This window comes from Perca flavescens, chromosome 19 (assembly GCF_004354835.1).
Source record: "Perca flavescens isolate YP-PL-M2 chromosome 19, PFLA_1.0, whole genome shotgun sequence".
Taxonomy (NCBI): Eukaryota; Metazoa; Chordata; class Actinopteri; order Perciformes; family Percidae; genus Perca; species Perca flavescens.
The window spans coordinates 29,698,377-29,726,333 of NC_041349.1; the positions used below are offsets into that span (position 1 = coordinate 29,698,377).

At 39.7% G+C, this 27,957-nt stretch overlaps 1 protein-coding gene across 2 annotated transcripts; it reads right to left on the minus strand.

The window, feature by feature from the left end:
- Window positions 1-134: 134 nt before the first annotated feature.
- si:ch73-40a2.1 (tyrosine-protein kinase receptor TYRO3) lies at window positions 135-26,605 on the minus strand. Of its 2 annotated transcripts, XM_028563587.1 has the most exons (15): window positions 26,418-26,605; window positions 23,636-23,697; window positions 21,904-22,522; window positions 18,660-18,815; window positions 17,655-17,987; window positions 16,567-16,759; window positions 14,786-14,874; window positions 13,894-14,007; window positions 13,001-13,081; window positions 12,819-12,911; window positions 6,170-6,291; window positions 4,348-4,457; window positions 3,572-3,731; window positions 1,331-1,467; window positions 135-736 (listed from the first exon to the last, which is right to left on the minus strand). In XM_028563587.1, exons 1-15 carry the CDS (start codon window positions 26,521-26,523, stop codon window positions 394-396), a joined length of 2,718 nt encoding a protein of 905 aa, XP_028419388.1. In that variant the 5' UTR covers window positions 26,524-26,605; the 3' UTR covers window positions 135-393. The 2 variants fall into 2 exon arrangements, with proteins under 2 accessions (XP_028419388.1, XP_028419389.1); XM_028563588.1 differs by lacking the exon at window positions 23,636-23,697.
- Between the last annotated feature and the right edge of the window lie 1,352 nt (window positions 26,606-27,957).

Below are 27,957 nucleotides of genomic sequence, written 5' to 3' on the forward strand. Positions count from 1 at the left end.
AAGTAAAGAGTTAAACTCTTATTTCTACCATCATCTAGTAACAGATATACAATACAAATATACAAAAATAAAAAAAAGTGCAAAATAAAATTGTCTCTCACTCTATATAAATCAATATATCATTTCAGTATTTAATACAGGGGGGCAGCCATGGTAGTCAATGAGATGAGGGAGCCTGTGCCACTCCTGGCTGTCCTCTTGCAGCCTGGAAATGCCTTTGAATGTTTTTTTTTTTTTTTTACACACACACACACACACACACACACACACACACACACACACACACACACACACACACACACACACACACACACACACACACTCTCTGCCTCTCCCTCACCCACAGATCAGGAGAGGTCCACTTACAGAATTACATTTTGTAACTTCTTTTTGTTAGTGATTAGCATCCCCCTTAACTACAGAGCTAGTAATATACTTAAGGTAGCCATCATCTACTTCCAAATCGTCATCCCTGGCTGCTGCTGCAGCAGTGGCACCCACAGGAGTAGGCAGGTAGACATTTTCCCATCTCCCCCCAGAATCTGTCTGTGGATCCTGAGAGGCAGAGGCAGCAGCAGCGGCGGCAACCTCCAGGCCATGGTTGATGTAGCTGGCCTCCTGGCTGGCCTCCAGCACCGGCAGCTCCGACAGAAGACCTTTCAGTGTCTCACACAGCTCCCCGAAGCCAGGCCTGCGGGTCGGCTCCTTATCCCAGCAGCTCTGCATGACCTCATACCTGTGTTTGGGGTGAGATGGAGACAGAAGAGGGAAGAGGCAGGGTGAGCTATAGATAACTATACATAGGGAGGGTCCTCTGCCAGAAAAATGTTTTTAATTTGAATCCCATTTCCTGCATTTTTGTATTCATTCATAGGGACGAAGGTGATAAAAAATACAGGAAATAATTAGGTTGACCATAATGATAAATTATGCCAGAAAGAATAGTACTATAAACTATGTATGAGAAAAATATGTCTTACTTTCTTTGTTGTATAAAATAGGGGACACAAATGGGATTTTGAAAAGTGGGGGACTGCTAACATTCTGCTGTATACTAGGGCTTACTGTAGGTTTTCTTAGGATATGCACCTAATTAGAGCTGGGCCATATGGAAAAAAAATCAAATATCACAATATTTTTGACCAAATACATCAATGTTGATATTGCGGTGATATTGTTTGGGTTGACTATTGGTGCTTTCACAAAATGTTAACACAGTGTGCGCTTTGATAAATAATCCCCAATCAAATTTAGAAAAAGACATCACTTTACTGTTAGGCAGCCTTAAAAACCAGTAAAAGACACCACTTGAAGGAGCACAGGAACTCACAGTTTGTGGTCACAGTCCTCGGGGGGTTTGAGCCGGTGTCCGGTCAGCAGCAGCTCCAGCAGCTCGTGGTTGGGAACCCCAGGATAGGGAGTCCTCCCCCGGGACACAATCTCCCACATGGTCACCCCGAAGGACCACTGACAGGACAGGGACAGGAAATCAGTAAGTAGGCCTATATATATAGATTTTTTTTTTAATTTTTATTTAACCCTTGTTGTTGTTCTTCCCATCAACCATGAAAACAACACTTCTGTTGTCCCTTCTCAATGTTTTGTTGCTTTTTTCAAAGTTCTTTTTATCTACATTTTTGGGTTAGTTTTTTTAACGTTTTGCTTGCTTTTAAAAAAAATATCTAGCTTTTTCCGATGGTTTGTCCGTTTTTTCACGACTTTTTTACACTTTTTTCTGTTGTTTTTTGAAGTTCTTGTCGTCATTTTTGTCACTTTTTCCAACGTGCTGTCACTTTTCCCAACATTTTGTCACTTTTTTCGGCATTTTTGGCACTTATTTTAAAACCTTCTCAGAAGTGAATTTAGTGATGAATAAGAATTGTTAAAATTGTCCCGTCGTCGTTGGTCTGTGTATGTACCGGAAACCCAACCCTCGTTGAATGCCGAAATGAATGTTGGGATACGGGTGCATACAAGATAACTAACCAATGCATCCTCGGTAAAATGGGCGTGTCAAGAACATTTCCGGGAATTTTAACTCTTCTTGGCGGAATGCGAACTTGGCCACAGAAGATGACGTTTCACAGGGACACAAGAACACAAGTCCATAAAAGAACACAGATTGAGAAATGCACTCTGTCTGAGCTCTTCATTGACATATATACAATGGACCAGTAGGCCCCGTTGCTCTGGACGGAGACCAGTGAAGGCTATTAGAAGCACTTTTACGGTGATCTCTTGCTTTCCTCCAACTGACAGAGACAACGTAAATGTGACGTGAGCAACGTGTCTGAAAGTTGGAAGTCTTCTGGTAGCTGTGCCAAGAGAAATCTCAATCATTTCCAATCTTACAGAGACGGAGAGTGTAGGTATATGTAAGGAGATAACATAAGCACAGGCTAATTATTGCTAACTAACATGCTAGTTAACATTAGTAATTAAACTTAAACAGCTAATGTAAGTCGAAACTGCCTGCGAGCTTCTCCTGTACTGTACGGTAATTCCTCTACTGTGCGACAGTAAGTCACTTGGTTATGACACAATCGTTAGCTTATTTTTACAAAAACGTCTGCTACGGAGCTATAACGTGAGCTACAAGGTAATGGAGCCTTTTATACATTGTCGTGTTTCTTTAGAAATAAACAATGGACAAATAGAGTCTTTAAACGCTTCAGATGTAAAGTTATTCACTGTCAAGTGATGTAAAAAAAAAATGGCGGTCAGTGGAATGCTAACAAGAGGTGATCGCTTTGTAGCAAAGAAAATGGCGCCATCGGAGGTTCGCGTTCTGAAGCGAAGCAGCTCTTGGCCCGCCTTCCTGAAAAGCCCAGTCTGCTCTGATTGGTCAGCTGGCCCTCTGTGTTTTAATTGGTCAACCAAGTTCAAACAAGTCACTGGGCGTGCTGTGCTTGCTCAGGCAGCACCAATGGGCAGCAGGTATGAAAAACTGGGCTGGTTTCTCAATCAGTGACATCACTAATAGAGGAATGTCAAATAGGAATGTGGGCGAGCCGTTTTCAGGCAGTTGAGAAAGAGCTGTATGTGGGATAGAAAGCTCTTTTTGGAGTGAAATGTGTTTTTTGTACTTTATACATCTATTACCTACACAAAAAACTATATAATACACTAAAAGATGGGGAAAATCACAAAAAAGCATCATAGGGGCTCTTTAAAAAAAAAAAAATACAACACATAAGCATAAAACAAGAACACGTGAGCGTAGACAAGTAAAATGACACGACCCTTATTCCAGATCATGACAGCTGGCAGGTTAATGGCATGAGAATAACACAAGTAACATATAGACACAGGTAAAAGTGCATAGATGCACATTAAAACACATTTGCAGTTAAGCACAGACAGAAGCACAAAGCACAAACAAAAACACTACTACATTATTCCAGATTATGGCGGCATGTTTTTTTTTTTTTTTTTTTTTTTACACACACTCAACGTACAAATTCAGACGTTCGGTAAATATCACAATCCAGAAAGTCTAATCTCTGCTTTCAAAGATGATTATCATGCGACTGTCGCGGGAAAAAAAGGTGTCGTTCCACGGAGAACTCACCACATCACTTTTGGTGGTGTAGACGGACTCAGACAGGCTCTCCATGGCCATCCACTTGATTGGCACACGGATAGCTACTTTCTGACGATAATAATTGTTGCTGTAGATTTTCTTGGACAGGCCAAAGTCAGCCACACACACCCTAAGGTCATCACCAAGCCTGTCGATGAAAAAAATGCATTTGCATAATCAGCACAGGTAAGGCAATAGAAAGGCAAAGTCCCTCCTCCAAGCCATGAATTACACATATGACGACGTTTGTGTGTGAAATCTATTGTTTTTTTTTTGACAAAACAAAACGTGCAAGAATTAAATCCCCCTTGGAATACCATGGATAGTGGTAGCCAGCCATGCCAAAACACTTATTTATGAACTTCAATATTCAATGGAAAATAATCATGTATCAATGATCACTTTGATTTGCTCTATACGTACACTACCGTACATATTGTTCCCGAAATAAGGTCCCATTGTGGTTCACCGGAAGGGGAGGGACTTTGGCTCTCTATGCCCTCTGGAGTCAGATCAATTAACAAAATGAGAGTTCTGAGGGTTTTTTTCTATATTTTGTCCCTAAACACACCGTCTCTACTGAGGCCCTCGGTCTGCTTTATTAACATTTTAAGCAGCTTCCTTCCCGGGTACAAGCCATGGCTGAATACCAATGGCTGAGGACAGAGACACAGTCATATACGGACAAGGAGTCGTTCATTTGAAGCTCCCCCCCTCACCCCCCCCTCACACACCCTCTCAATGTCTCCCTCTGATGGACTCACATGCAGTTGCGTGCAGCCAGGTCTCTGTGCAGGAAGCCCTGCGAGCTCAGATAGTCCATCCCCGCTGCAATGTCAATCATGAAGCGCAGGAGACTCTGATGGGGCACAAACTGCAGAGAAGGTGTATTCTGTGATGTTTTAGCATTTTTGAACATACACACGTGCAGATGTAAGCATGTTGTGTGGTGGAGGGATGTGGTGTAAAGAGAACGTATAGTTTTGTTTTTTTAACAAAAGTCACATTTTTGTTATTTGATCACTGTTCAACAAACATTAGGACAAGTTATGTTATCAGTTTCAGTTTCTACATGAATTTTAGATTTCTGTTTCATAGGCGTTAGAGCGGTCACATTCTTTGATACATGTTACTATGGTTACAGGTGTAGTTCTCGTCTGTTCACTAAAATACAAATGTAGGCCTACTGCCTGGGTTTAGCTCAGGACGACCAGCTAAAACTTTGGCTAACATAGAGTTAATCCTCCTACTGATAGATAAAAAATTAAATAAAAAATACACACAAAAATAGCCAGCTGAAAGTGAAGTTGTGTTAACATTTGCTTGCCGTTTTTTATATCAGCATGCTGGCCTGCGTGTTTCTGGGGTTTGTCCCAGGTATTTTATTACTAACAGTCCAAATTTCAGTGGGATTGCTGATTCATTTAGCCCATAAATGTGTTACTTTTTCCTTCTAAAAGACGTAAGACTACTGAAATGTTATTAGGATACTGTTTTTACGAATCTGGAGCTGTTACAGTGTGATTCTGCAAATGCATGCAGGTTGTTGAATAAGGCTGCATTATAATTATTATAATAGGTCCCTTTGTCCGTCTTCCATATTAATTCAATTTCAATTCAATTTTATTTATAGTATCAAATCATAACGAGTTATCTCAAGACACTTTATAGATAGAGTAAGTCTAGACCACACTACACCACAATGTACAAAGACCCAACAATTCCAGTAATTCCCCCAGAAGCAAGCATTTAGTGCTTGCTCTTGGGGGAGGCGAGGAAAAACGCCCTTTTAGGGAGAAATCTCAGATAGACCCAGGCTCTTGGTAGGTGGTGTCTGACGGTGCTGGTTGGGGGTGTGATGAACAGTGGCAATAATAGTCACATTAAAGATAATGGAACTAGGACTAGAAATAGTAGTTGTAGTAGTTCATGGTGTAGTAGGACACTGCAGGGCGTTACAGGGTGTAGCAGGACGTAGCAGGGTGTAGCAGGTCATAGCAGGGCACTGTAGGGTGTAGCAGGACGTAGCAGGGTGTAGCAGGGTGTAGCAGGGCACTTTAGGGTGTAGCAGGACGTAGCAGGGTGTAGCATTTTACAGTTGTAAAATACGGTTTGCTAGTATAAACTGTGGTTCACTGTGTGTTGTTTTTGTCCGATCAGCCATAAATGTCATGCAGAACTCAAATTAGCTGCCCCTGGATTTAACTCTTTAGCTTGTCTTAGAGCTTCGCCGTTAATGCACGTCTAAAGAATTAAATGCAGTCTATTGTGGTTCTGTTTCTGAAATCCATATGTAAAACATTGGTATTTTGTCTGGAGGGCTAAGGAGACTATAAAGGGACCAAAATGAAAAGGTTTTACTTTCTGGGAAACAAAAATGTGCTCAAAAAGCTACAAAAACAAGACCGTAATGTAATTGTTCTCTATGCTGTTTATCATGAAGCAGCGAGCCACTCTCAAACCAATCTTCTATGGGTTCCAGAAGTCAAATGTCAAAGTGTCCTTGTGTGTATCTGTCTATGTCAGCATGTGCTGACGTTGCAGTTAGCCCCATTTATGTACATGCATGTGCAGACTGCATCTCACCATAGGAATATCGCCATATCGTGTAGCAATGAGGAAGCGTCGCAGGTCTCCGTGTTTCATGTAAGGCAGGATGACCAGAGGAACAGGCAGAGGACAGTCCTGCTCTCTTTGTAAAGTAACCGCTGCAGGACACACACACACAAACACACACACACACACACACACACACACCTGTCACAAGGTTGCTGCTGCACTAGAGGACAGACGGCTAAACTGAGTCTGTGGGTACAATATCAAACCTTTACATTGCCTCTAGTCTTGCTCCTCCACAGCGTTGCGGAGGAGGGTCTGGCTAGTCCACACAGCATTCCGGTTTGGGAGAAAAACGCGTTCTGGTTTATTTGCATCTTTAAACAAATCACAATCACCATGGATGGTGCCGGACGCAGCAACGGTGCCTCCGCAAAACAGCCTCGGGGTGGGGGGGGATGGACAGATAGTCTAGCTAGCTGTCTGGATTTACCCTGCAGAGAACAGTCATCATAAAAATCGACCAGAGTTTTAAATTCCAACACAAAGAAAACAGAAGGTGACGGATATCCGGGCCGAAAAGTTTCCCAGAAGAGTAATCCCGGAAGTGGAACGTTGTGGATATAGACTACATTGCCTCTGAAGCAGAGATCTTCAACAGGGGGTCCGGGACCCCTAGAGGGTCCTCAGAGGCACTGCACGGGGGCCTCCAAATTATTGTTAAGTGTATGTTTTTAAATTTTTTTTAGCATTTCTGCCTTTATTGGATAGGACAGCTGAGATATGAAAGGGGAGAGAGAGGGGGGGAAGACATGCAGGAAAACCGTCACAGGACGGATTCAAACCTTCTGCGTCTAGGAACAGACCTCTGTATATGTGAGCCTGCTCTACCAACTGAGCTAAACGGACACATTGTTAAGTTTTTAACATTTTTAAATTTCTTAACATGAATCCTACATATTAGCATATATAAATCCCCACTGATGATACAGTACAGGCCAAAAGTTTGGACACACCTTCTCATTCAATGCATTTCCTTTTTATTTTCATGACTATTTACATTGTAGATTCTCACTGAAGGCATCAAAACTATGAATGAACACATATGGAATTATGTACTTAACAAAAAAGTGTGAAATAACTGAAAATATGTCTTACATTTTAGATTCTTCAAAGTATCCACCCTTTGCTTTTTTATTAATAAAAAGGGAAAAAATTCCACTAATTAACCCTGACAAAGCACACCTGTGAAGGTAAAACCATTTCAGGTGACTACCTCATGAAGCTCATTGAGAGAACACCAAGGGTTTGCAGAGTTATCAAAAAAAGCAAAGGGTGGCTACTTTGAAGAATCTAAAATATAAGACATGTTTTCAGTTATTTCACACTTTTTTGTTAAGTACATAATTCCATATGTGTTCATTCATAGTTTTGATGCCTTCAGTGAGAATCTACAATGTAAATAGTCATGAAAATAAAGAAACACATTGAATGAGAAGGTGTGTCCAAACTTTTGGCCTGTACTGTATGCTTTCTGGCCTATAGGTAAGGTAGTCACTAAGGTAGCCATCCACAGACACAGTACATAAGGATTCACTCTGCCACATGTGTGGAACATTAAAAGATGATTTATAAAATCATGCCGACAATTATTATTTTAATAGTTTAGTATTCTATGCACTAAAAAGGTATGTATAAAGGCTTTAGGATGTCTTACACATTATTGTGGGCCCAGTTTAATAAACTACTTCATTTTATATAAAATATGTAGTAGGGGGTCCCTGTTCCATCTCTCTTTCAGTTAAGGGGTCCTTGGCTTAAAAAAAAAAACGTTGAAGAACCCTGCTCTAAAGTCAGGCACAAACTGTGTCAGATTTACTTTATTATTATTTTACGTTATCCCAAATCTGTCTTTCTGCCAAGTGATTTAATAATGCAAAAGAGTGTTTTAGCTTTTAAATGTTTGAGCTTTCTTTATAACTTGGTTAAGTCTTTAGAAGTTATTATATGATCATCATCGTGATCCGAGCATAACTGTCGACCTATATTCTGGATCAACGGAAGAATGTCCAGGATACAGACATCTGGCGCGTGGCTCACACGCTTTGTTGTCTAAAACTCTATACGCTGAAAATGGCAGATTTTGAAGAAAATTTCGATCGCGCGATAAGACAGGCCTGCTTGGTTCTTTTGGGGAATGATTGTGAAGAATTACAAAGAATATGTTTACGGCATTTCCTCTCTAACTGGGACCTTTTGGGTCCGATTGGTGGGATTGCAGTGGGCGAAGTTCACACGGCAATACACTGGGAAGAGTAGATGAGGTTTAACCATCTTTCAGCTAATTTAAATAGCTCATGTTACTGTAGTGTGTCAACAGTTAACTTCATTTAATATTGTATGTGGCATCTAATTTTGCGGCCTCAAATTACTACCTACGGCCGTTAGAGGGCCTTGTCACTTGACTGTAAAGATATGTTGATTTGGGGAACTTGCTGAAACGTTTCCATCATCTGATTACCAGCTGATTCTACTTTCTAGCCCTCTGCTATAGTCTGAGTTTTGGATTGGATTCCTTTGCAGTGTTACTGGGCTTATAGGGTGAGGGGTTCAGACATCCGGAAGGAGCTCAGTGTAGTAGCTGATTCTCACCAAGGAGTCAAGTAAGGGTGGTTTCTGGCATCTGATCAGGACCTCGTGTGGAGATTTTCCAAGTATTTAAGCTTGAGGGATTACATATCCCATTTGGCCAAGGAAAAGGTTCCTCAGAAAAATTTGGAAGGTGTTGCTTGGGAGATGGACATCTGGGATTCCTTGCTTAGCCTTCTGCCGTTGTGACCCAAACCCATGAGTGGTGGAACATGGATTCATTTGTGAATGGATCTAATAGGATGTGGTAGAATTATTCATACTTACATGGTTGCTATATGTAAGGGCTCAGTAAAACCTTGTTTGGACCCAAAAGCAGGACTCAGAGACATAGAAGGTAAAGTTAAAGTTTAGTTTTATTAGGGTGACCAGACGTCCGATTTGACCGGGACAGTCCCGATTTTCAAATGTGTGTCCCGAGTCCCGACAAAAGCCTGTCGGGACGCTAAAATGTCCCGGTTTACACCAGGAGCGGCGTCAGCCGATTTAGGGTCTTCAGCCCTGAATGTTTTGAGTGTAGCCCCGGATGTAACTTTGTCCAGTTTATTTTTCCGAGGCGAATAGAACGGGCAGCTACGTGCGGGGTCCGACCATGTTGTGTTTGTTGCTATCACCTAGCAACTGTCTCTCCGTGAGGAAAGCCGGGGGATGTTTTGGGAGGAATCCTAGCCAAATCAGTGTAATAGCCTGCATTGATGCCATCAACACAAAGTTTAGGAGCGCAATGCTAATGATTTAATTTGAAGTTCCCGTGACGTGACGTTTCCAGTCTACGGTTCAGACTCAGACACACGGAGCTCTGAAGCAGACCTGCTTGTGTCCTATGGCGAGTGGATTGTGTCATTCAAAGGATAACCAGGAGAAGGATAAGGAGCCAAACCGTGTGGAATTTTGAATTGATTTAATAGGGATTGTAGACGAGGGACCAGCGGCGACTAGGCGGCGAGTGCATGTTAGAAACGTTTTCCGGCGGCGACGTGGCGACGGCGTATGTTTAGAATTCCCATTAAATTTACACCTACTAAAGACGTCTAAACTAAGTACGTCGCCTTACAAACGTGTGAAACACACGCCTTCACTATCTAAGACGTCTGAACTATGTACGTCGTCAGGGTGACTTTTCCCCTAATATTGAACTAGAGTAAAGTATATTGTCATTGTTTAGATTCACATTTTGTTAGTGTTCTTTTGCTTACTTTCTGGTTCTTATGTGTTACTCATAATGTGTGGCTAATAATATCATCATGCTTATAAAAAAAGTATTAAACTACTGAATGAACACTCGAAATGTCTCCATGGCAACAAGAGACAGATGCCGTTTGAACAACAATCATAAATAAAATAGCAATTTGGCATATTTAACCAAAATCAACAACAATCAGCAACTGTCTTATGCCTCCTTAGGACAGTAACGAAGGTATAGTCACAAGATATATGATAAAAATCATAAAAATAACAGCTGATATAGCTGGGGAGCTTGCAGCCTTGGGGATAGTTGCGTCCACTTGTTACCCAAAATGAACGTCAATTCACTCAAAAAATACAAACAAATTAACTATTAAGGGTATTCAACGTTAAAACAAATATGAAGGTGCTTGATTGACATTTACCCATTACATAATAAATAAGTCAGTGATTTGGCTGGTCTTAGCTAGGCCAACTAGCTAGATAAAGAACAGAGAGCCAGCCCACACAGCGAGACCGTGGTGCCTTTGACTCAAATCGAATTTTTTTTTTAATTGGGGGTCTCTGCAAAGATACTAAATAAAGAACTTACAGTATATTTCGGATTTTTATCAGAAACTGCTTTATTGGCCAAGTAAACACAAGGGAATTTGAGTCTGGCTAGGTGTTGCTTTCAACACAGAAACAGACATAACGTTATGGCTAAAAACAAAGATAAACAAGGTAACGTTAAACATGAACGTTTCACTACTATGTAGGCTACATATACAAGTTGTATATAATAAAGTGTATACATGCATACATATCCACATACGTACATAAAGTTACATGTAAATAGATCTATAAAGCTTATAAACAGTAAGGCAATTAGTGCCAATGATCCAGTAGATGGCGCCGATGTTCAATCAATGTTGCTTTCCAACAGTGCGCAAGTCACATAAGCTGATGAGATAATACAATTTAATTCATCGTATTATTTTTATACTGTCAGTAGGCTACTTTTAGAGCAACTTGTATAATGGCTAAAGGGCCTGGAACATATATTTAATGAATTGAAATACATTTAAACCTATAGGCTATAGTCTTACTGTATATTGAACTTGAATTCACTAGCTTCAGGTTCATGGACGCGCTCAGCTGTGGCCATGCTGCGGATGATGTGTTGCGTTTGCGCCCCGTTTATTTCTGTAGTTTCAGTTTTCCACCTCCGATGTAGAGCAGCGTTCAGTTACTTCTCTAGCTAAACTATTTGTCTCATTCAGAGACCCAAACGGGACTCACTCTGTCAGTCAGGAGGTCTGCTGTATCAGCAGAGCAATCACGTAATGCACAGCAGACTATATGGTGCAGGTATAGATTAGTTTCTGAAATATAGTGACTTTATTCTTTATTCTTCTCTACTAACCTAACTTTATTTTTCTCAATGTCACGACTCATCGTCTCCTCCAAATCACAGAGAACACATATACTGTATTTTGAAGGTGCACAAAGTTTGGACAGGAGCAGAAATCTTGCTCAAACACATCTGAAATATTACAGTCCAGGGGTCTATTATAAATTAAAATGAATTAATGTATCATTGAGATGAATAATTGTCATATGCACCTTTAAGGAAGTTACTTCCTCACCAAAAGACGCCAAACAGGAAGGAGGAGTAGCCTAAATGATGCCTAGGCAGGACGTAGCAGATAGTAGCAGTAGATATTTGCAGGTTGCAGTATACATTGATTCAGAAAAAGGTAGAAATGTATGCATAAAAATTCACCAGAATGCAGGAAATGAAGTGGTTATGCTCAAAACTTTCAATAAATAATTTTAATTATTTTGGTGTTATTGGAATAAATAACACTTCAAAGAATCTTTTTTTAGAAAAAATCTCAACATAAATCTCACACTAAACTGAAAAAGGCTGTTGCTGCATTTTTGTTAATTTTACAGGGAAAAAAAAAAACACTATTATTAGATGAGGAGCCTACGATCAAAATAATGAAGTTACTGTCTGTGGATATGTCTGACCTGGGCTGGCACATGTTCACGTTAAAAAGCGTGTGCTTGCACGAGCACTACGGTCACGTGCAAAGTGTCCCGGTTTTAGCTCTGGGAAATCTGGTCATCTAGCAAGCACATTAGACAATCTGGTGGGGAATGAATGGAAGTGGACAAGGATATACTGTATATTGCAAGGCTAAAGGGGAAGTGGGAACAATTGTGTAGGTGGGTGGGGGGGGAGATCAAGTGATATGGAATGGCATAAACACAGAGGTTACTGCAGGGCAGAAGGGTGTGGCAGGGACTGAAGTGACAGGAAAGTATATGACAAAGGCAGAGAGCAGCTGTGACACTATGGTCTGTTTAAGGCTAAACAGACCATAGCCTACGCCATGCTGTGCCATTGTTTTCCTATTGGAAGAGCCGTGCCGTCCAACTAGGCGCAGCGCTGCCTTTGGTGTGGCCCACCACTCAGGATTTCTGCTCAAAGTTCAAATTATTTCAACGTTGACCTCAGATGCCGCTGACTTTTTAAAGCGCAACCAATGAGATAACAGGAAAGGACTAATTCTCTTCCTCTGCTCCCTACCTAGTGGTGCGCAAAGAGCAAATTTCTGCTTACCTGTGAATGAGACTTGAAGTTAAATTGCGGTCCTTCTTCCGCTCTGCAGCGGAGCTCGTGCACATCTGTGTGCGGGCGGTGCCCCGAGGGCAGGGGGAGGGGTTAGACGGAGCCCCGAGGAGACGCTACTTTCAAATTTTGCTAGCTTTTCAACATTACCAACCCTGCCTTTAAGATACATGTTATTATAGTCCAATAGAAAACACCGGAGAGTTCAGCATAAGTATATCTTACCAAGTAGTCTGACCACATTTTCATGATCAAAGTTCTTCATGATCTCTGCCTCTCTCAAAAAGTCATGTAAGTCTTCTTGGCTGTGGATTCCAACTAGATGCGTGGGACAGAGAAAAATTACAAAAATTAGAAGTAGCAGAGTAAAGTAGAGTTCTGATAAAGGGTTTGATATCAGAACCCACCTCTCATGGTCTTCACAGCCACCTTGATTTCCAAGCCTTCATCTGGTGTGAAGACCCCTTCGTAGACTGAGCCAAACTCTCCTGTAGAACAGAAAAGCAGAACTAAATGTTATCACTCTCACTTCTTCTACCAGGTGAAATATTTTTAAACAGTGGAGCTCTGATTGTTAGGGAAAATATCGCGATACTATGCTGTATCGATTTTTTCCCCCCAGTATTTAGGTCATCCTGGTGGTCATGGCAGCTGATTTGGTTAGCAATGTCACTTGTTCACTGTTATTATATATTGTGAGATATTGTAGTCCTACTAAACACACTAGACACACTGAACATTGGTGAACAGTGATTGGTAAATCATTTCAGACTCTTAAGAGTAAATTGACAATGTTCCCAGAAAGTTTTTTTTTTGCCTGTTAATTGAAAGCAAAAATGGATTACAGTCTAGGCATGGAACCTTGTCTGTAAACAGAACGTTGACATTTGACAATTGTGCAAAACACCACAATACGTTCAATGCCAACATTTTTAGCATCATTTGTTTCTAGAACTTCTTTCCGCAATATCTGTGCATAGAAAGTGCAGTATGGTTAGGCAACAATCAGAATTATGAAAGATAAACTATGGTTGAGGTATGGTTTAAAAAATTAGGCAATAATTACACTTCCATTTTGGGAAAGATTACTTTTTTTGTTTAGTTTTTAAAACATTCACTACTGGATTGTGAAGAGACATGAACTCCTGCATGAAAGTTAACTGGGCTGCTTTAACCAATCAGGTGTACTGTTTAAGGGTTCAAGACATCTCCAGCATTATTCACCCTATTGACAGTTTGCAGAACGATGGTCCTGCAATGCTTAAAGAGGATTATTTGTAATGAGGAATCATGAACTGACCTTTGCCAAGCTCCTTGCCCAGGGTGAGCTTGTTTCTCTCTACCAGGACCTCCTTAAGACTGTCCAGCAGCCTGCTGTTGAGCCCCTCCAACAACTGGACCACAACCTCACCCACTGAAACAAAATAGGAAATCAAAGGATAGAGCTTTAACAATTCCAAATTTTGCTGTAAAATTAATTTTCTCAGAAATAATTGCAATTAACAAATTAATGGTCTATTTCAGTCAAATTTAAAACTATTTACTTATTACTTTTTTAAACAAATTACAATTTTGAATGAATCCCAGGATACATCTTCTGGTTATATCACTGTTATGTGACCCATATATTGTAATAACATAAATACACAGCCTATGAAGTAAACCACACCTCTTTATTATCATAAAACTGTTTCTAAATGTAAATCGCCTCGTCATTTGTGTTGCTATGAACGTGTATGGGGTCAAGTGCCACCAACAAGCATAGCTTTAGCTCAACAGTCCGACCAATAATCACTTATATAAAACAAAGACAAAGAAACCATTACGATCTAAAAAAAGGCCAATCAAGGGATTCTCTTTTCAAATGTAATAAAATGAAAAGGTACCCACACACTGAAAACCTGAGGACCCTTAAAACAAACATTATCAGCAACTTTTCAACATAGTCTGGTCTTCCTTAAATACCCACATGAAGGAAATTAAGTTTGTATTTTTGAAGACATTTTAGGATATAATTAATTCAATGAATCACAAACAGTCGACTGAAAGTACCAAATGACACAACAGTATATACATATACATGTGCTTTTTCCTGTAATTAATAAAATGGTTTGTATGGGATTAGATTTGTATCAAAACCTTTGTGCAATACCTTTCAAGTATCAAACAAAAAAATGGAATATGATGCTTACTGTTGGCGGGCTCAGGTGCATCCTCCACCTCCTGTGGACGTCGGTAGGAAAATTCAGCCATCGGCAAAAGCTCTCCTTCCGGGTCAGACCTGTAGGAAAATGATAACTTTCATTTGTTCATCAGCAAATGTGTCTTGAAAGTTTAGTGTTATGAGATTCAGAGAATGTTGGACCCAAATGCAGAGACAGCAGGCAGTGGTGAGCTTGATGAGTTAATACCATAAAATCCATACAAACAAAAGGAGTCCTGAGTACAGCAGGCAGAGCAGCAAAAGTAGTCCAAAATGAAGTGGAAGTCAAAAAAACAGGAATCACAAGAAACACAGAGACAAAAAGGTAGACTACACACACACAATCCAAAACAGAACAATGATCTGACACTAGACAAAGACAACACAGAGACTAGATACAAGAGGTAACGAGGTGAAACAAGGAACATGTGACACAAGGACTTAAGAACAGGTGAAACACATCAGTGACCCGTTTCAGAAAGCAGGTTTAGTGAAAACTCTGAGTTTGTTAACCCTGAGATGAGGGAAACGGTGGGTTTTCCGTTTCAGAAAGGGAGGTTATTTAAACCTGAGAAGGAGTGGTTACTCCAGCCCGTTTCAGAAAGAGAGGTAACTTAACCTCAGAGTCAGTTACTATAGTAACTGTCATTGCATAACAGACAAACAATATGTTGTGCTGAAGTTATGTGCATCCTAACTTGCTAAAATAATTTCCTATCTGATGGCCCCACAGCAGCTGGCAGCTGACATTAAATTTGGTATTAAAATCATGTTCATTGATATACAATTATCTTGATAAATACTGGAGTAAAATCGAAATCGTCGGACAATATTAAAACATGCTTTAATTGGGTAGCAGCTTGCATTGTTGTCTACCATAATACATATAATTTTTTTTATACTATAAAGTGCACCAAAGTAAGAAATTTGAAATTTTACACAAAACCTTCTCATTGTTGTCTTTTTCTCCCTTCCAGAAAAATCTTTCCTCATAGTTTTCCCAGCATGCTGTGTGCCCAGTCCGAAAAATTTGTTTCCTAGAATGGCGAAGGACTGTCCCACCCTACTCTGCCTCTGATTGGCTAGTACTGGTTGCCTTTGTTAGTTGGATTGGTTAGGTTAAGGTATGAAGAGTGAGATTGGTTAGGGTCCACAGTTAGCGGAGCTCCCTCTTGTGTACACTGGCAGTTACTGCAAAAACAAACTACTGTATGGTCAGGTTTTTCATTTATAAACAGTCAAGGATGCATGCAGAGCAGGGGGTTAGAAAACTCATTGCTTCAATGTCAGCAGAGTTTAAATAGTCATTTTCAGTATTTAGAAAATGAAGCAACCTGCTGGTGTGCAGCAAAATTACTTTTTAGAGGTACATTATGATATGTGATATGTGCCTGATGCGTTACTCTACGCATCAGGCACTCGTGATGTTAGCTAATTCTGCACTCTGAGCTGAAAAGAGGTTTTCTACTTGGGATAATGAACATTTATTCCCTTAACGTTTGTGATGTGACACAAAAACTACTCTTCACATTGATTTCCTCATGAGCCACTTGTGTGCACGCATCTCACAATGTAGGACCTCAGGAACTCATTCATATTATAAAGCACTGTCATTTTATTGGGATACGATATGCTCTGTAGTTATTTTGATTATTGTCCCATCTATCCCACTCTCAACCTCTCAGCAATGACCAGCAATGACCACACAAATTCCTTAACAGTAACTTTAAAGTAGTAGGCCAAAGAAACAGAAGTGGAAGGTCCCATTACCTGAGTTTAATGTAGTTACTGCGCAGGACACACACAACAATGGGAACTACAGCCATGAGCAGCAGGATGCCAAATAAAACACCAACTGTCAGCCACATGGAGAAGCGACTCTGGTGCTGAGGAGCTGGAACTATTGCAGGCTTGGAGATGTTTGAGCCCGGGGTCACAGTGATCACCACAGGTGGAACTTTCCCTGTAGGAACACAGAAGTGTTACCTTTGGCTCAGACGTTTACAGTACCTTTGAAATTCTATCTACTAAGAGATGCAGTTTCTGATTTTGTTACAGTACCCAGTGGTGCTTTAAAGCAAGCATATGTATTCCAAAGTGGTCAAAAGTGGCAATTACAACACAGTGCTAACCATAATGTAAACAGTGGCACAAATAGAGAAAAGTCATGAAGTCAGCAAACTGACTCAGTATTATCAATCACAAAGCAATGCCTATTTGAAGTTTGCTAACATTATCTTACATTGGCCACCATAAGCTAGGCTACTTGTCATACCCATAGACTGTAAAAATAATGGACGAGGTTCCGCATCTGAAAAGTGAAGCCAACGCGGAAGTGCATTCTATCTAATTTCCAGCAGGGGGAGACTTCACTGTTTGCAAAAAGAAGTCTATGAGATTTGGTACCTCAATAATCATTTTCATAATCAGGTTATGGCCTCAATAGCTAATTTCAAGTCTTCTAAAAAACACAAGATGGCGACAGCCAAATTGCCAAACTCGAGGCTTTAACACTACAGTCTATAAACCACTGGGTGACGTCGCTGATGGTACGATGCTATTTATTTTTTTAAAGTCTATGGTCATACCATTTCAACGCTGTAGCAACAAAAACCCCCAAGTGTAGTGACTTGCTTAAGAGTGCGTTAAACTGCATATGACTTCCACTTTTCTTTTGTAAGAGGAATAATGTCTTTTGGTTTTCTTTGAAAATATAGTCCAATAAGCAAGCTAACTCTTTCACCTAGCTAGAATTGAACCCTTACATGTTTATTTCCCACCGCACTGGCTGCCTCTTCCCTGTCGCTCACTTTCCCTGGACTATCTAATGTGTTTACATATCTAATCGGCTTACATACATCTATGCATAGTAACAGTAGCAGTGGATGATAGTGGCACCCCTCCCAGGGTGGATATATCATTCCAGGCTTGCACTGAGAATCTGTAGTCGCGCTGTGGATTCAGTTCCGTGATGCTGACTGATGTGTTGGTCAGCCCTCCTGAGGCTGGCAGGAAAACCACATCGTCCCCACATGCCTCCCACCGACTGCCAGCTTCTGCTTCCTTCTCACACTTGATGTAATACTTTACTTCCCATCTGCCTCCCCGGTCATGGGGAGGATCCCATGTCATTATCAGCACAGAGTCATTATGATGATGGGCTGTTAGATTCACAGGGGCAGAGGGCGGCTCTGTGGAGGACAAGACAGGGAAGCAAAACATGCTTAGAAAATCTACTAAATATGTGTCATTAGAATGACATTAGATCACCATCCATGTCTGCATCATATTCATGATGGAAGTCATGACACAAACAAGTGGGAAAATAAGACAAGTGGTGTCCGTCTGTCAGTCTGCCATGGTGTGTCTTCTGAATCTACAAGTGTGTGTGTGTTTGTGTGTGTGTGTTCAAAAAACACATTATTTTACCTGTATTCACCCTCTGTCTAAAACGCTCTATGTTTAGCGCCTGTCTCTTTAAGCCCCCCTCCCGAAAAAGCCCTGATGGTCACCGTTTCTGGGTCTTTTGCATCTGCGCGTTCAGAGTCTCTGCACCGTCATTGCAGCTGGGGAATGACTGGAACGTTACTGTAGCGGCACTTTCTACCTATAATATAGTTGTGACATCACAAACGTACGGAAGTCCTGATGGCTCGTTTAAAGGCACAGTTTCTGAATACAGGCTGTGTGCATTTCTCTGTGGATTGAGCATTTTGATACTTAGATACCTTGATACAATATTTATACAGCACCATTACCTGCTTTATAATTTTAAAAAAATACATTGAAATTCACTTTTTACAATATGGGACCTTTATTGTCTAATCCCGCTTTTTCCAATAAACCCACTGAGTGTTTCTTACTAGTGCAGCCAAGGTCATTGGGGTCCGCTGGCAGGCGGCTGAAACCCTGTAGACAGTCGCACCTCTCTGATCCCTCCCCATGTGTCCTGCTGTTCGGTGGGCACAGTCGGCATCCTCCACTCTCATTGGCTGGTTTGTAGTAGCCCATCCTACATCCTGGTAAAATAGAAATACAGTAGTGATTGTCTCTTTCCTACCACTGATAATAGTAGCGTTTGTAAAACCTTTATTTTCTAATGTGGTTATAATATTCTCTTGGTTGGCCCAGTGGCTCAGTGGTTAGCACTGCTGCCTCACAGCAAGTAGGCAGAGTACTGGTTTTGAAACCTCTAGTCCAGCTTTGTGCCTTTCTCGGGCTTTTCTGTGTGGAGTTTGCATGTTCTCTCCGTGTTTTCCTCCATTCTGCAGGTTTCCTTTCACAATGAAGACATGCATAGGAACCTGCCATTGCCCTTGATGTACTTGCATTACAACTGGAGTTGGTTCCCGGGCAGCCGGACTATGGCTGCCCACTGCTCCTAATTAGTTAGGATGGGTTAAATGCTTAAATGCAGAGGATACATTTCATGTATGTGTAAAATGTACTTGGCAAATAAAAAAAAAAAAAAAAAAAAATGCCCTTGCCCTTGTGCAAGGCACCAAACCCCCAGCTACAGTGAAAAATATAAAATGTTTTTTGGCATTTACATAAGTGACGATGCTAGGGCATTATTATTTACTGTATTACGTTGATTTATTATTATTATTATTTAAAAAATGTGAAAATGACATATCAGCTCATTTGTTTTTATAAAGGGATCCCTTCATTTGTCTTTTTAAAAACTTTAACTAATTACTGTAATTGCTGCAATTGTTGGGGCTTTGTAAATTATAGAATGTGGTCTAGACCTACTCTATCTGTAAAGTGTCTCGAGATAACTCTTGTTATGATTTGATACTATAAATAAAATTGAATTGAATTGAAAAATGTAATATATATTGTAATGGTGACTCCTTTTAAATGACCTCAAACACATCCTTGACATTTCTGCACAGACTCTTCTTGTTACTCATTGGCCACCATACACACCAAAACTGATATATCTGCAACAATATCCTCCGATAAATACAGTACGCCCAGCTGGTATTTTATAGCTGGGGAGCTCAATAGGAGCCAAACAAAAACAAATTCTGGCCCCTCGCTAATTTTGATCTGGCCCCCATATCAATTTAGGTTCACAATCAATTTTGGCCCACGTAGTTTTTGTCACTTTTTTTCAAAGTTTTTGTTGCGGTTGTAACATTTCTGACGCTCTTTCCAACGTTTTTGGCATTTTTTTCGACATTTTTGTCGACCAAACTGTAAGTGAACAGACTACATGAGACATGCAATAATACAATCAGAGATATTTGACTTTTTTGATGGAATAAAAGCGATAAACTACACGTCTGGCCCACTTAGGATATCCAGTAATCCGACTATTGACATTTCTTTAAGCATAATCACAGTTCCAAAGAGATGTGAACAAAATTGTCATGTTGTTAATGCTCTTCTGTCAGAGGGGAGAGTAAACAATGTAGCTGCTAGGCACCACCCCTAATGTTGTTTTAAAGGTCCCATGGCATGAAAATTTTACTTTATGAAGTTTTTTAACATTAATATGCGTTCCCCCAGCCTGCCTATGGTTCCTCAGTGGCTAGAAATGGTGATAGGTGTAAACCGAGCCCTGGGTATCCTGCTCTGCCTTTGAGAAAATGAAAGATCAAATGGGCCAATCAGGAATCTTCATAAGGGGAAGGGTTACCTCCCCTTTCTCTGCTTTGCCCGCTCAGAGAATTTGGCCCACCCACGAGACAGAGACATCATGGCTTTCAAACGAGCAAAGTGGCAGTTGGTCAAGGCCACACCCCCACCCTCCACCTTTCTCTCTCAGAAATGGCCCATCCTAAGGAAAGCTCATTGTGAGACTGGCTCTAGTGGCTGGAATTCTGCACCAAGGCTGAATTTTGGGAAAGAGACTTCAGATACAGTATTAGGGGACCACTAAGGTCTATATAAAAGAGACTTCAGATACAGTATTAGGGGACCACTAAGGTCTATATAAAAGAGACTTCAGATACAGTATTAGGGGACCACTAAGGTCTATATAAAAGAGACTTCAGATACAGTATTAGGGGACCACTAAGGTCTATATAAAAGAGACTTCAGATACAGTATTAGGGGACCACTAAGGTCTATATAAAAGAGACTTCAGATACAGTATTAGGGGACCACTAAGGTCTATATAAAAGAGACTTCAGATACAGTATTAGGGGACCACTAAGGTCTATATAAAAGAGACTTCAGATACAGTATTAGGGGACCACTAAGGTCTATATAAAAGCATCCAAAGAGCACCATGTCATGGGACCTTTAAGTAAAGAAACCATGAGAGAATGAATAATATCTGTTGAGCAGTGCACAGGAAATATGTAAAACTGAGAAGGAAGACGATTATGGTGAAGAGGATGTGAAAGTCATCTATGGAGTCTATCCAAGCTACTTGAAGTCCTGTGAAATGATGAGTCAGCACGTGAATTGTTGCTTGTTCAGCTGCCAGCTGTTGCAGGAACTTTGGACAAAAATAAATGGTGACATCTGTAGCACACAATGGTGGCATGGGAGAAAAATGTGCTCTGGTTTATTGGCATTTCTTTAAACCAATCACAATCGTATTGGGCGGTGCTAAGCTCTGCACGGAGCCCCGGTGGGTGTACGTTCAAACGTTGTTTAAGTCATGCAACAGAAAACTCGGAAGTAACTTAAGTAAGTTAGTTAGGTAAGTTAATTCGAATGGAAGTCTATTGCCTCAAAATATTAAATATTAATTCTGATTGATTCCAGAAATTTTAGAAAAATCTAAAGCCTGAATGTAAAGTGTGAAGTTTTTGAAAAAAGATTTACAGTCAAGAATTACGACCTCCGAACTCTGAATTTTAACTTTAATCTCAGGAGTATGTTTTGCCTTCTTCAGTAAATCAGAAAATGTGCAAGCTGTAATCTACTTGTATGTATGGTACATGTATGTGTATGTAAACATGTATAAATAATTCCGTCTCCTTTTTGAACATTATATATATATATATATAAATTTTATATAATATATATATATATATATATATATATATATATATATACTTTTTATAAACATGTTCAAAATAAACTAAACTAACCTAATAAATTACAAATGAAAAATATGAAATAAAAGAAAAATCATCTCCGTACCTTGACAGGTGTCATTCATGACTTGGTGGCCGGGTTCACAGGTGCACCCCCCCTGCAGTGGACCCCATACTCCGTCCACGTTACACTCTCTAACAGGGGGAAAAACCTCCACAGCTCCCTTCACACAGGAACCCGTCTGGGGACCCGACATGGCCCCCGTCCCCTCAAACAGGGCCAGGTGAGCGACGGTGTCAGGGCACCTCCTGTAGTACAGTCTGATGGATGTTATCAGCACACATGTTCCTGAGTAGACGAAGGCCAGCTGGAAGCCTCTGTGGCTGACCGAGCCCAGGCTCAGAGCCAGGCTGCGCTTCAGGTGGCTTGGCATTTGGACTGGAAGGACTGTGACAGGGAATGGCTCGGAGGCCCGAAGTTCCAGGACTTGCCAACCAATTTTAAATCTTGGGATTGATGTGTCTGAGTCAAAAAGGTGAACTTGTAGCGAGCTGAGCTGACCAGATGGCTCTTCTTCTTGGGCAAATGAAATATCTATCAGTAGATTGTGGGCATCTTTCCGCTCCATCCAATGGCTTAAAATACTTCTCGTTGCCCCTTTTACACAAGCTTGGAGCACAGGCACTGGACTCGGGTTGCCCAATGTTAGCTGAATTTCACTCCACTGGGATGATAGGAAAGATGCAAGCGAACATGAGTGAAAATCTGCAGAAGAACTATAGGTACACACAAAAACCCTGATAAGACTTGGCAACCTCTGTAGTCTGTACAAGACAAGTCTCGCATTGCCTGATCTATCTCCACAGCTCTAGGGAGTAAGGTCTGGCTAAACCACAGATCCATTCTGGGATAGGAGAAAAAAAAACGCTCTGGGTTGTTTGCATTTCATTAACCCAATCACAATGGTCTTGGGCGGTGCTAAGCTCCAAATGCAGCGATGGTGGCTCTGTGAAATAGTCTCAGGAAGGAACTTGTTTTGGTAGAACATTTGCACCCCACTAAAGAAAACTCAATACAATGTTAAATGAAGTTAACTGTTTACACAATTCAGTAATGTGATCTATTCAAAATACCTTAATAATTTGCCATGTGTACTTGTAGCAATCCCACCAATCGGTCCCATAACATCCTAGTTAGATTCTAAATGCCGTAAACATATTCTTTGTAAATCTTTACAATCATTCCCTGAAAGAGCCAAGCAGGCCTGCCTTGTTGCACGATCCAAATTTTCCAATTGCTGACATCCTCTCAGGCTTTATCCTGGAAATGATCCAGACTAGTGAAAGTCTAAACCCAGAAGATATCAGTGGTAAATAAATAGGGTATTTAAATAATAAGGCATGCATAACATGATAATTAAACTGCATATCCGCCAGTCATGTTTTTCATGTTATTCAAACTGGAAGACTGATTATTAATTTACTGTGTTGTGAAATAGTTGAAAACCAAAAAATTTTTTTTCCAAATGAAAGTCCTATGATTTAAATAAAACATTTTTTTACATAAAACACAAGCTACCATACTTCCATACCATTATTTCAATTGTTTAAAAGTGCTGAAATGAATTATATATGATTAATGTACCACATTATACAGTTACATATTGCCAAAATATAGAGGATATATATTAACACATATTCATACAGTTAGCAATTAATAATTAGGGCAAACTGTTGTTGTGTCATTATTCAGTGAATAATTAAACTGTGTTTTCACTGTACATGATACAAGCCTTAGTATAAAAAATTTAAATGTGTCACTCAGAAACCCAACTTACTTTTCTGGGTGGGTCAGAATGCCATTGCAATCTGGTCTGTTTGTCCGAATTGAAAATCTCCACTAACCCAAGAAAAAGAGAGAAAGTCAGCTCTGTTACTCTGTGGAATCATGCTGGACTTTGTATAACATACATTTTCCAAAATTGAAATCCAACAGCAGCATGAACAATTGTAATTGTACACATGTACAGTACAGGCCAAAAGTTTGGACACACCTTCTCATTCAATGCATTTCCTTTATTTTCATGACTATTTACATTGTAGATTCTCACTGAAAGCATCAAAACTATGAATGAACACATATGGAATTATGTACTTAACAAAAAAGTGTTAAATAACTGAAAACATGTCTTATATTTTAGATTCTTCAAAGTAGCCACCCTTTGCTTTTTTTGATAACTCTGCAAACCCTTGGTGTTCTCTCAATGAGCTTCATGAGGTAGTCACCTGAAATGGTTTTACCTTCACAGGTGTGCTTTGTCAGGGTTCATTAGTGGAATTATTTCCCTTATTAATAAAAAAGCAAAGGGTGGCTACTTTGAAGAATCTAAAATATAAGACATGTTTTCAGTTATTTCACACTTTTTTGTTAAGTACATAATTCCATATGTGTTCATTCATAGTTTTTATGCCTTCAGTGAGAATCTACAATGTCATGAAAATAAATTAAAAAAAACATTGAATGAGAAGGTGTGTCCAAACTTTTGGCCTGTACTGTAGATTAGAACTGGAACATCACAGTGTAGGCTATTGTTCAGTATGAGACATCGCTACGAAAAGTCCCCAATTTCCAAAGAGTTTTCAGCTTGTCTTCATCAGGGTGGTTGACGCCCTTGCTTCCTCTTTTTTGATAAACACATCTTTTTGGTAGATTTCAGTGGATTACATTTGCTCTCACGAAATGGAAATCTCATGAGAACATTTCAGTTAAAGGAGAAATGTGTTAACGTCAAATATACATTGGTTTCACATATAAATGAGTTCCATAACAGTTAAGAGACATGAATGGTATGTACTGTGAAAGAAATGGCTTTAAAAATACAACAACAATATTTCAACATTTTACCAGTTGATAGGTCAAGATTAAGTCAGTATAAAAAAAAATTATTATATAAAATGATTACATATTTTTTTTAAGTTGGTCGCATGACTTAAAAGTTATATATGTCTTGTAAAGCTTTTTGACCTATGAATTAGTTCAGAGTACATCATTCTGAAATGATGGTTGTACTTTACTGTATAATAAGTATTACACGTAACCAAGTTGCTTGTGTACTTTACTTCAGGGAAATATTGCATGTTTTACTCCACTACATGTTTCTGTCAGCTGTACAAAGTTGTTACTTTATAGATTTCAATTTTACAGACAAAACATGTTGGCTACAGATTATGATGCAGTGTTTTTAGGTAAACTACACAACCGTATAAATTAGGTCATATTAGCTCTACCTCGACCATCTACTACATCTACTTACTTTTGATACAATCGTTACGTTTTGCAGTAAATACTGCGTATAATTTAAATAATTTTGGAGGCATAACTTACTTACAAGATGTGAATACTTTCACCACTGCCTATTGCACAAAAGAAAATCACACTCTTAATAAGGGAACCATGCACTCAACTCCCAATTTGACACGATTCACGATTCTAGGTTCAAGATGTGATTTGTTTTTTAGCAGAATGAGCTGCAGACAAATTACTGAAAAATATCCCTTCATTTGTATAGAAATGTGCAAAAACAACAAATGTGACCTCTTCTCGTGTTTTCTCATGAATAACAAAAATGGAATAACAATTTAATAATTAGATTCCTTAATCAAACTTACGTCAAAATAACTAAATAAATAAAATAAAGCTCTTCCAATGAATAAAATTTGACGACGTAGTGACGTCTCAAGTCAAACAAGTGAAATCCAAAGTAGATTTAGCCCTAGGCCGTTTTAAAAATTGCATTTATCTCAACCGTTTGTAATCTTTACACATTTATATTGATTTTTAACCCATTCACTATGCATCAGTGAATCCCCAACTTTTAATATAATTTACAATATGATATTTGAAAAAGACTGTAGCGGTGTGGACTTCAATTACAGTAACTGTCTGTATTACAGGTTACCAGGAGCGATTCTAGGATCAGACCTTTAAGGGGGCTCAGCCCCTAATGAGAACGTGACACTGCTAAATCAGTAATTTCACTGGATAACAATGAATATATGTATTCATTATTACAACAGTATAAGATAAATGCAAAATATTGAACATGTGAAAAAACTACAAAAGTCCCTTTATGGACTACCAGAAATGATAATGAGGTGTAAACAAAAGATCAATAGAAAATAAAACTTTCCTGGACTCGGTTACAGGTGCATAGCATCGGCGACAGCAACACAGGGTCTTAAACCTGTTTCTTTGAACATGTCATTGTTTGCCCTCTGTTACTAACAGACACGTTTGCAAACTCTAACTTGAAGCACTAAAATTGATTAAATAATAATTTGTTTTTTTAATATTATATTTTTAAGGGGGCTGAGATGAAATTTGAGCTCCCCTAAAAAAGGTCTAAAATCGTCCACCGTAGGTTATACAGTACTTTTTTTTATCACTTCCAGTGACAAAAAAGACTTTTTTTCCTGGAACAATTCCTGTCAACCCTCTCAAAGTCCACTGGAATATGACCCAGAGTTTAAATACATGATCATACCATCACATAAGCACATTAAAGTTGGATACATTAACTGAAAAAGCGATCCTGAATTTGAATACACCTGAGCACTCACCCTCCTCTGCTTGGTGTCGTATGTCACAGCCGACATCCCACATCCAGACCCACAACAGGATCAAAGTAGGCCAGACACGCCACAGTGTAGAGTTACACACAGCCATGTTTACAGCTACTCCACTGCTGCCACTTCTTACATCCCAGCCTGTCAGAGTTCCTCTCAGCACTCAGACCAATGGCATGACGTCTGTGTTTACATCTCCTTCTGATATGGCTCAGAGGAATGTCGTAATTAAACCGCTGAAGTGAGCCTTCCTCCTCTGGAAAATACGCCCCCCCCTTTGGACCGCCAGAGTTCCTGTATTTATGTGCAACTGCTGCTTTAAAGAAAACAATAGGACCATATTCCCCAGAGCAATACACTAAACACAACTTTAAGAAATGGTTTGAAAGCCCATATGTCCCTAGACATAAAATAAAATCAAACTAATTAATCATGTGGTGGAATTTGTGGAAACACCACGTTGTGGTATGTTGAGACTAAAGGGAAAGCTTAGACAACATGAGGACATTCACAGGTCACAGGTCAGGGGACGAGACTATTTGGCCATTCTCGGGTTGTCTTCACAACTTTTTCCGACGTTTTCTCGCTTTTTTTTTATGCTTTTTGAGCTTTTTTAACAACATTTTTGTCCCTCTTTTCAACGTTTTTTTTTTAAATTCATGGTAAATAACCCTAATTTAAATGACATTATATCTAATTTTTGAGTTTGAAAAAACAGCAGAAATTATGAAATATTTTGACTAATACAATAGTTATGATCAGAGGATGTTGAGTGAATCACAGACTGGTTTATGTCAAAGTTTGGTCAGGATGCTGTTTTGAAACCATTTTAATTTTTGTTTTCAAATGCTGTGAAATTAAATAAAACAACATGGATGCATGAATGTCTATGTTGTCTGGGTTCCATACAACGTACATGCATGCATCCTAGTTATTTTGGAGCAATTTGGTCGTTAAGAAACCAATATTTCTGATATAAAAAATCTTTGAAAATGGGTCGAATTTGACCCGAGGACAACACAAGGGATAATCATGTTATGATATGTAATCATGTCCCTCTACAGATTCAGGGAATCCAGACAGCTGTATGGTAAGGGGATGTTTGGTTTCAGGACTGTCTCTTTTTGGAGGTCGGAGGGCCAGCCACACACACTAGAATACTTCCCAGAGAGAGAGAGAGGCTGAACTAGGCTTTAGTATCTGATACTACCCAGAGAGAGAGAGAGAGAGAGAGAGAGAGAGAGAGAGAGACAAAGGCTGATATTTCAAAAAGGGTAGGACCAGAAAAGCATTTGGCTTCTTCCTGCTCCTTTTGGGACGAGAGTATTTATTTAATTTTTTGCTTATTCTTGCACACTAAAAACTCCTGGGTGAAAAATAACCCATTATGGGTTATTTTTGACCCAACTCCTGGGTTAAAAAAGGGACCAACTAATTTCTGGGTTATTTCAACACAGAAAATTGTGTTACTCTTTTTGACCCAACTTCTGGGTTAAATACTTGACCCAAAATGTTAGTTAATATAACCCAACTT

Bases quoted from the DNA above. Each gene is read 5' to 3' on its own strand.
- si:ch73-40a2.1 (XM_028563587.1), bottom strand. From the start codon at position 26,523: ATGGCTGTGTGTAACTCTACACTGTGGCGTGTCTGGCCTACTTTGATC. The intron at 18,816-21,903 runs GTACGGAGATGA...CTATTTTACCAG, and splicing joins CATGAATGACACCTGTCAAG to GATGTAGGATGGGCTACTAC. The intron at 14,008-14,785 runs GTAAGCATCATA...ATTTTGTTTCAG, and splicing joins TGCACCTGAGCCCGCCAACA to TGGGTGAGGTTGTGGTCCAG.